At 41.4% G+C, this 10,510-nt stretch overlaps 1 protein-coding gene across 1 annotated transcript; it reads right to left on the bottom strand.

Moving 5' to 3' along the window:
- Positions 1–120: 120 nt before the first annotated feature.
- On the bottom strand, positions 121–1,043 carry LOC112149784 (claudin-4). Its single transcript, XM_024277723.2, has one exon. The coding sequence runs from the start codon at positions 953–955 to the stop codon at positions 335–337; it is 621 nt and encodes a 206-aa protein (XP_024133491.1). The 5' UTR covers positions 956–1,043; the 3' UTR covers positions 121–334.
- Between the last annotated feature and the right edge of the window lie 9,467 nt (positions 1,044–10,510).

The raw sequence follows: 10,510 nt of genomic DNA, 5'->3' as shown, positions 1-10,510 counted from the left end.
AATTACTTGACGATACAGTGTTGTGTCAGGAAGGGCGTAAAACTCTCATCCAAACCACCCGTGTAAATCAGTGGAAGGTGAACATATGAAAATGTAATAAAAGTGACTAAAACACAAAAGTAGTGTACTTATAAAAGATAGCATTTAATTACAATCAAAAACAAACATTTACAAAAGTATTAATAAAAAAGTTACAAAAATCAGTATAATTGAGGAAAATGTCTATGAAGTTGAGGTGGTGGAGGCATCCCAGCTGGGATTCAGTGGTCACAGTTATTTTGGGTGTGGTCGCATCAAACAGTCTCTCCTCGCTTGTTTTTCTTCCTCTTCCTCCTCACACGTAACCGCTTGCCGCTTGAGGCCTTGTGTACTTGGCGGTGGAATTATCTTTATTGTTGGGGGGGCAGTTGGAGCAGAGAAGTCCGCCTCCCAGGATGAGCAGGGCAGCCGACCCCCAGCCGATGAAGAGGGAGGCTCCCAGCTCCATCTTGTTGACTCCTAACATGGGGTTGTAGAAATCCTGGATGATGGTGTTGGCCGTGTAGCTCACGGGGACGAGGCACAGGATTCCCGCAAGGATGAAGATGGCGCCGGCCGTGATGCTGACCTTTGCTTTGGAGACCTCATCCTCCACACAGTTGGTGCACTTGCCCCCGGCGATGGACAGCAGCAGAGCGACGATGCCCAGCAGGATGGAGATGATGATGAGGGCGCGGGACACCTTGATGTCGGTGCTTAGAGCCAGCATGGAGTCGTAGACCTTACACTGCATCTGGCCCGTGCTCTGGACCATGCAGCTCATCCAGATGCCCTCCCATGTCGTCTGAGCCGTGATGATGTTGTTGTTGACGAAGGCAGAGACCCTCCACTGAGGCAGGATGCAGGTCACGATGCTCCCAATCCAGCCGATGATTCCCAGGCTGATGCCCAGGATCTGAAATCCAGCCGATATCATGACTCTCTGTGGTCGTCCGATAGAAGAAAGTCCCAAAATGTTGTGTTGCTCTGAAAGATCCAAAAGAGTGAGTGTCTGTCTGAGAGTGGAGCGGGTCTTTTTATGCAGTGAGATGGGGTGGGGTGGGGTGGAGCCATTGCACCGTTAAACGCCGCCATGACGTCTTTCTGCCTCCAGCTTCAGACAGGTCTCTGCACGCATGTTTCTAACAAATGTGGTGAAGTGCAGCATGTTTGAAACTGTGACTCAGTGCAAATAAAGTAACAAAAACACGAGAAGCAACTTCCTCTTTCCACCGTTTCAGCTGGTTTCTGTTGCCAAGGAAATGCAGACCAAAAATTCAATTTACAAAGACATATTTTGAAATCTGAATGTGATCCTAAAACACTCGGTGAGTGAAACCTTTTGAAGGAAGACGATTGTTCATCACTTCCTTTTCACTTACAGGTGCTCAGGTGTCAGGATGTTACCAAACCTTTTATAGCCTAAAACACATTAAGGTCGAATTATTTCCTGAACACACAACTAAAACTGCTTTTCATTTCCAAAATTAAAGAGCGCTGAGGGAAGAAAATGTAAATTTGAAGATACCATTCTTTGTTTTTTTAGTGTATTAAGACAAAATTCATGTTTGGCTAGATTTGATTTTGAGTCGACCCTAAAAGTTGGAGTCCTTTAGATTAAACTAAAATTCAAAGAGGTCCACTTCAGAAAAATCTTTTGAAGTTGAGTTTTGGAAAGAAAATAAAAATAAATAAATATAATATATTTTTTCAAATTTGTATGTAATTGTGTGAATACTGTGTCAGCATTCACACTATAGTGATCCTGTTTCTCTTTCTTATAGTTTATGTCAGCTTCCGTATGTTTTTTTGGCACATAACAACTCAAGCACACTTTAAGCAATTTCTGCAATCTTTGGGGTCCAGTTGACTCCAACCACATATTGATATGTGATTCCTTCCATGACAAAGGTGGACAGGATTTTATGTCTGTCATGGACATTAGTGAAACTCAAAAATCAAAGATAAAAAAAAGTTCAGCGCACTGTCTTGGGGGGTCCAGATGACCCCATGTTTAATGTAAACAAACTAAGGAGAGCAGAAGGGTTACGCAATTTCTGCAATCTTGGTATAAAAAAATCAGCTTATTAAAGATATAGTCGGGTTCACTATGTTTGTATTTTACCTTTCGTTGGAATTTCGTGGGGGAAAAAAAAAAAGGAATTTCGTGGAGAGCATTAAAACTATACATTTTTGGAAACCTTATGGAATAAGCAATCAGAAAAACAATGTTTCCATTTGCCCCAAATCCTTTAAGGCGGCCATATTGGATCTTACAAAAGGGCTTTCCTCAATATCTCAATGTCTAAATGGCATAGAGCATTTATTCTGCTTGCTATTCAACAGTATTTTTGGTCAAGGAATCCAGTGCTATTAGTTTAAGATATATTGAAGCATTTTATGCAGCACCAATTGCAATCACTTACTAAATGCATTAGATAAACTGGTCATTCGGCTACCCTATTCACCACTTACAAGGACAGAGCTATCTGGTTGTCTGATTACGTTGTAAGTGACCAACATTATGTAGTTGATGTGTAATGGTTCAATATAATATTACTTGACACCAGATTACACCATATGGCTTAATTGTGCACACTAATCTTGAACTTAGCCTATTTTTAGAGCCAGCAGATTTGAGGACCAATCACCCTGAAACCTGGAAAGAGCTGCAAGCGCAACATAGCAGTCGCAAAGAATGACATTCCCTTTGTGTCCATTGGGGCAGACCATGCATGTGAGCATCTGAACAGGTTGAAGAGAATTCATTCTAGACTCATTGGAATCTCTACCAATGCCAATGCTATACAGAGGTTCTTCATGGTCTCACCAGAAATCTCCCATGTTGCAAAAAAGTTTAAGATTCAGTTTGACTTGGAACATGACAGACCAAGAGATCATCATGCCCTTGGGCCATGTGCTGCCCAGAAGGAGCATGGTGCTATCGACAAGATCAAGGCAGCCATACTGAAACATGGTAACCCATTTGTTGTTGAAGGTGAAAGGCTGCACAATGTGATCACTCATGCGTACGTCCCTGATGAGCATGTAGCAAGTATCTCAATGCAGAAGTGACTGGGCTAAAACTGTATGACGACTTTGTTTCAGAGCGAATCAATGAAGATGTCAGCCTACCGGCACCTGTAAAGAAGGAGAACAACAAGATGTACCTGTCTGCAAGCAAAAAAAAAAAAAACCCACAATAAAACTCTATACCAAAATGTGGATCTACTTGTATGGCAGACTGATGGTCCTTGCTAGGTCTAGCAGAGACATCGATCAGAAAGAGGCCATTGGGAACTATATGTTTACTCTGACACCAAGAGCCCTTTTTGCTCCAGATGGTAAAATCCTGCCATGCCTGGACAAATCAAAGTTGATCCACCTCCTCAACAAGTTGCCTACAGCAGAAGTTCCACAGGAAGAGCAGCAGCCAAGAGATTGAATGTTCATCACACCAGATACTCCAAGTCGCAAGATAACTGATAACATCAGTAGCCCTGGTAGATGGAATGGCTCTTCTGCAAAAGATGGTCAAGAAACCAGCAACCATGGTGACAGTCAAACATCTTAGTGAATGGTTCAATGACAGGCTGAAGTTTCATTACACAAGACTTTGATGAAATCATCCTTGTGTTTGACACATACAGGAAGGATTCTCTAAAGAGTGCTACCAGAGATAGAAGAAGGCAAGGAAGAGCACCAATCTAGTATCAGGTCAGAGACGACACAAACATACAGCACATTCCAACGAGCAGGTTCCTTTCACATGAAAAGACAAAGGGTGACCTGACCAACTATCTTGCTGCAAAGATTCTAGAGTTCAACAATGCATCTCACAAACTGGTCATTACCTCTTCTTCAGGGTATACAAGGAGCAGCAAAGGCTTGCTTTTCCAGGAAAACAATCATGAAGAAGCAGACACACTGTTGATCTACCAGGCTGTGCTGGCATCACAAAGAAACCCACCAGATTCACAGATGGTTTTCTTCTCCCCAGACACAGATGTCTTTGTGCTGGTCATTGCAAACTGTGACCTCCTGCTGAAGAACACAACCATTTCCATGGTTTCTGGGATTGTGAAAATAGAGCCAATATGGACAGCCATGGGGCCAGAAAAAGCAAAGGCTTTGCCAGCCTTTCATGCCTTCACTGGTGCTGACAACACTGGAAGGTTCTCTGTTATAGGCAAAGCAACCTGGCTGCAAATATACATGAAGGCAGATAGAGATGTTATCAGTTCACTGAACATGCTTTCAAAGGATGAAGAAGTGACTGAAACTATGCTTACCACACTGGCAAGCTTTGTCTGTGCAGCCTACTCCCCCAAAGGCATCTATATCAAGACTATCTGTGAACTGCGATGGTATCTCTTCTGCAAGCATTTGGCTGAAAGTGACGAGCTGCCTTCTACTCTTGGAGCTCTGAGACAGCATGTCCCAAGAGCCTATATTCAAGCCAGAGTGTGGGGACAGGCCAGCATTGCTCTGCAGGATCCTCCTTTGGATCCCCTACAGAATGGCTACCACAAAGGGTCTGATAACCAGCTGAAACCAAACATGTCAGATACACTTCCAGCTCCAATGGCCATCCTTGAGTTGGTTAGCTGTCGATGCAAAAAAAGACTGCTCTTCTGCCAGATGTTCTTGCAGAACAAAGAACTTATCCTGCACCGGTCTTTGCCAGTGTGGCAGTGAGTGTCAATATCATGTAGACACACAGGACATTTATGAAACTGATGATGACAATGATGCTGATGATATGTAAAGATTCTTCAGTCGCCTAAATATCATTTATAAAATGGTAAATGAAACGTTTAAGTTTTGTCAAATAGGATACTGCTTGAATCTAGTTTATTTATTTTAATACAATTGGATTCATTGGGCCTGAAAAAATGGTGGTAAAACAGTCAAAATTAAATCTCTAGGTTAATTAGAAATCGAGATATGGAAGGAAACCTTAGTCATTTTGTGGAATCCAAGATGGCCGCCGTAACAGGCATCAGGGAAAATGGAAACATTGTTTTTTTAATTACCAATAAAATAAGCTTTTCAAAAATATATTGTTTAGATACTCTTGACAAAATTCCAACGAAATTACATAGCAAACCTGACTAGTATGGGTTCTTACACTTTTGGTATGTTTATGTCTTATGGTTTTTAAGATTTTATGCAACTGATACATTTTTTCACAAATTTCCTCAAATTCTTAGTGGACTAAGAAATATGTGTAATATTGGTATCAAATATTAAGCACGTTCAGGATATTAATACTACTGACGTTTTAAGGCTAATTTGGAGTTTAGCTAAAATTTTAGCCTCATGCTAATGTTTTTGGTTAATATGGCATCTACTGAGGTTTTTTAGGCTAATTTGGAGTTAAGCTTTTTTCTTCCGCTGATACAGGGCAGAGAAAAACTGTCAGAGATCCACTCTATTGAAGTGGTGAAGAGAAGAGTGTTTTTCCACCGAAGTGGTGAGGAGCGGACCTCTCCCACCGATGTCTTGAGGAGGAGTGAGAAGAAGTTCTTCTGCTCAAGGCAAAGAGGTGGTGTTTTTTTTAAATTATTTTTTATCCCCCTCTGCGCTTAACACAATGCTCCTTCCTGTCACTTGGGGCTGTTGCTGGGGCCCGTCGCTTCCTGTCTTCGTGTGGTTTTCAGAAGCGATAAACAGCTTGCCTTTTTTGGAAATGTCATCGAAAGTTCATACTTAGAAGCAGGAATACAAGCACAAAACAGGCTTGACAGTACATAATCAACGTAGCAACCGGAAGTTACACGGCGCAATTGGTTTCCACTGAAAGCTGGCGATTTTGTTAGGTTTAGTGGTCCATGCAAACGCCGCTGCAATGTGAGCGGAGCCGGAGCACTTTGCCCGAGCTGCTGCTGAAAGTAATGTGGAATGTTGATTGTTTTATTATCTCTCAGGAAAAACATTTTTGGTGTTTTTTAGTAAAGGCGATTGAGGAATATTGCCGTACATTACTGAACGTGTGGCGAATGTCGAATATGAAACTAGCTTAACCGCGCTGCTAACAGCAGTGTCACAAGAGCAGATAAGATATTCCGTGTATAATTGCTGCATCTCCTGGTATCACATATTCAAACATTACCTGTTTAAACCGCAGCTGATTTTGTCAAAACATGAAACGGGCAAAAACTTCACCGCGCAATGCATCCCTGTATGTAAACACAAGCACGTGAAGCGATAACGTTACAATTGATCAGCACTGTGTGCTAACTCTGGCAGAAATAGGCAGAAAGAATTATGATGTGAACTTTTAAGATTGTTCATAGCATCGCAACCTGCCGTAGCTGAATTGAGAAAGTAGCTAAAAATGCTACTATAAGTTATGTTTGGCCATTTTTTAAGGTCATCCTCCAATCCCTCAATTTTAGCACCGGAATTGTTACATCGCCTCTTTTAAGACATGAAAGCTGGAACCTTTCCCACATTTATATGTAGTTATAGATCCAAAACAAGAGGAATTGCGCTGTCAGCTCTACAGTTGTAATGTAAATAAATGCTAGTTCCGGCGTCTACCGGAAGTATCACCCACAATTCCCGCAAAGGCTCATGGGGGCTAGGAATAAGGTGGACAGTCATGTATTACACTTAACACACAAAAAGTCACCATAGGCAGGATCTTGGGGTTCCAGCAAGGTCAATTTTTTACAACATGCTAACATTTTTGGTTCATTTGGCATTTACTGAGGATTTTTTTTTGACTAATTTGGAGTCTAGCTAATATTTTCACAACATGCTAACATTTTTGGCTATTTTGGCATCTACTTAGATTTTTTAGGCTAATTTCGAGTTTAGCTAAAATTTCACATCTTGCAAACATTTCAGGCAAATTTTTCATCTACTAAAAATTTTTAGGCTACTTTGGAGTTCAGCAAATATTTTAACAACACGCAAACGTTTTTGGGTACTTTGACATCTACTGAGATTTTTTTAGGATAATTTTGAGTTTAGCTAATGTTATTGCATCATGTGAACATTTTAGGCTATTTTTTCATCTACTGAAATTTTTTATAGTTGATTTGGAGTTCAGCTAATATTTTAACAGCATGCTAACGATTTAGGCTAATTTGGTATCTACTGAGGTTTTTCATACCAATTTGTAGTTTAGAAAATATTTGAACAACCTCCCAACATTTTTGGCTAATTTGGCATCTGCTGAGATTGTTTAGGCTAATTTAAAGTTTAGCTAATATTTTATGTTGGGTCAGGATCCGGACCTAGATGCTTGGCCAGAAAGACCCATAACCTGGGTAAGGATCTGGACTTGGGTGCTGTGTACAAAAGACCCAACTTCTGGGTCAGGATCCAGCAATAAGTGGCCCCTTGCTTTAGATTTTTTTTTTCTCTTTGTCTTCTGAGGATGCTCGCAAAGTGAAGACCAGGTTACAAGCAGTTGATCCTATAAGAATCCACTGTAGATGGTGAAAACATTCCACTGTAAGTTTTCCCTGGGAATCAGGCATCCGCCAATTTGAGAAATGGCAGTGCCATGGGGGTAACAATTATTTCATTAATGTAGGGACAGAAAAAATGGGGCACATGGAGATAGAAAGGAGATCTAATGGAGTCAGGCATGAATGGAATAGGGGTGTAGAAGAAAATGAATTCTTTGAAATATTGCAATATATAATTTCCCAATACTTGTATCAATGTGATATATGTTATATATTGTCTCTGGTACTGTTTTGGAACATATCGTGATATATATTGTATCATGACGTCTGTATTGTGAATGGTATCATATTGACAGACTCGGAGGACTTCCAGCAATCACTGTTTTTTTCCGTCATTAAAGACGCTCAAGCCAGACTTCGGAGAGGCTGGTCCTTAGATGGAGAGGCAGGGAAAAATGTGCTTTTTAAGACTCTGAAGAAAGATGGATTTCAAATCAAGAAGATATAGCAGGAAATCTTCTCCAGAGGTTTGAATGATCTGCAAAAAGCAGGAAAGTGTTGGCAAGACTCTAAATTTTGAGGACTTGAACAGAGTACAAGAATCATTTGTGCTGACTGTGCTTTTCTGACAGGTTTAATGTTGTTGCTGCTTTATGTCGGGTAACAAGAGAATACTACCGGGGTGGCGGGGGGAGTGACAAGCGCCAACACGCCAGCAAAGACAAGCCCTGGCCTCAGGGTGACAGTTGGTGTCTGCAGACACCAAAACACTTTGGGAAACTGAAAAAAGAAATAGGCTATCAAATCAGGTTAGCATGAAAATGTATCTCGACTGAACATTGGAGGTTCAGAAAATTAGAAATGTCACCGCAGTAAAATCAGTTAAAAGTTTTGGGTCTACAATGACAAAGGCATGTGTGGGCATGCGCATACCAAAGTGTGTCAAGAAGTTCCCAAACTTCTGGAATGAGTTTGCATACAAAACAACAAAAAATCCTGCCATTAGTGCAAATATGAGGCTACCTCTATGACTCTCTTCAATGAAACAGGGAGGAGAGGGCAAAGTGTGACCAGCAGTGGGGGTGGGGTAGGGGGGTACTGTTTACAGACTGATAGTGTTGCCAGATTGGGTAGTTTTCAGCTCAAATCAGGTGTTTTTTTTCACCCCATCTGGCAACACTGCAGAAAGATAGACACCACTGAGTAAAACTCTGAGTAAATCAAGCACTTTACTGCAAGTATTAAAGAAGAACTGTGACAAAAGTATCAGTCTCATCACGCTAGGATCAATACTTCACCTTGGTATCGATACTTGGATCAATCTGCCCACCCCTACTAAAAACGGTCTGCCACTGGACCCTTTATTGTATATTTGTAGAGCTATTTACCAGCCAGTCAACCAACTAACCAACCAGCCAACACAATCAATCAACCAACCAGTCAAGCAACACAATCAACCAACATAACCAACAAAATCAATCAACCAATCAAAACAATCAATCAACCAACGCAATCAATCAGTCAACCAGCCAGTCAACCAACACAATCAATTAACAAACGCAATCAACCAATCCACACAATCAATCAATCAACCAACCAACCAGTTAGCTCTCTCACTTCCGCCGTGGTTAGCTGGGTTAGGGTCTTCCAACCCTGTGACCCAATACAGTGGGTTAAGAAAAGGGTTGGATGGACAAATTCAAATTTTTATCATTTCAAAAAAATAATTTTATAGTTTCATGCCAATGCAGGAAGAAATGCTGCAGCCTTTTTCACTTGCAGGGGGCGACCTAGCTCTTGTTCTGGGAGTCAAACGACTTTTGCCTCACTTCAATTGTTTCCCTTTACCTTTCAAATCATATATTCCTTTCTTAGTTGGTTCTTTTTCTGTTGAAGTGTTTTGTTTGCTTGGAGCCACATCATGTATTTGGAGTAAAACCTCTCAATTATGAGCAATTACGTAAAGGGGCCCTACCATGATTTTCTTAAGCCTTTCAGAGTGAACTATATCCACATATATATATGATCATATATTACCTTTGGACCACTAAAAACTAATTATTTATTAAATATGAGTTATATTTCGTGAGTTTATTCATACCCGGAAGTAAAACGGCTCGATTCCTGAAACTCCGCCTGCCGCTGCGCGTGGCTGGAGTCCCCTTCATGACGTCATCCCAGACAGTGTGTTTGTATTTCTCCCACGAAAATAATCCAAACTTCTTCAAAGATGGATGAATATACGATATATCTGACTTTATTAGGCCTGACCTCGCTAAACTGCTTCAAACCAAACATGCGGCTCCTTAATGGCTGACCGGACCTGGAGGTGGGGGCGTGTCTTAAAGGAGCGACGCGGTTTAAGTAACAAACACCTATTTGAGCTGGAATTTATTAAAGACATGACACAACTGGATATACGTTGTTCTGCATTTAAAATAAAAGTTGTTTTGCGGATCATTACTGGATAAGGGGATAAATTGAGCATTGGTGTTAATCTGGGGGCGGAGCTTGCAGGACAGACTCCTCCTGTAGGGAACCGTTGGCATCGATACGTCAGCACGTTTCCAACCGCTCGTTTTCGTGGGTATGGGAGGGGCTGCTGCAGACAGTGCAGGTTTTTAGAGGATTACTCTTAAATGCATGAAGGGATCAAAATGCAGTTTGGGGTTCTTTATAGTGAGTGTTGAAGCGAGGGTCCTCGATCCTCCTTCAAGTGGGTCTGGAGTCAGGAACCTCAGAGTAAAAGTCTGTCAGAAATTGCACCACAGAGTTCACTCAAAAGACAAAATGCGGTTTCACCTTTCATGAAAGGGAGACTCGGATCAGCCACAGCAACCAGGCTCTCTGACGTCTCAAGTCTGTCTCTCTTTCACGACAGGCTATTTTTATTGAGTCAAGCAATATGCAAATATGCAAAGTATGTCTGCCAATCAGATCATCCCTATGTTGACATTCTAACAGTTAACTTTTGCACACATTTGTCAGAGTCGCTCCTGTGTCTAGTAGACACATCCTCTTTTGGTCCTTCCTGTTTTCGCGCTGTCTGTGTCTAACCTCAGCCTACG

This window comes from Oryzias melastigma, linkage group LG13 (genome assembly GCF_002922805.2).
Source record: "Oryzias melastigma strain HK-1 linkage group LG13, ASM292280v2, whole genome shotgun sequence".
Taxonomy (NCBI): domain Eukaryota; kingdom Metazoa; phylum Chordata; class Actinopteri; order Beloniformes; family Adrianichthyidae; genus Oryzias; species Oryzias melastigma.
Note: the sequence above shows the minus strand (reverse complement) of the source record. Positions and strands in the feature narration are given on the sequence as shown.

Excerpts from the sequence above, each read along its gene's own strand:
- LOC112149784 (XM_024277723.2), bottom strand. The coding sequence starts at position 955 with ATGATATCGGCTGGATTTCAGATCCTGGGCATCAGCCTGGGAATCATC.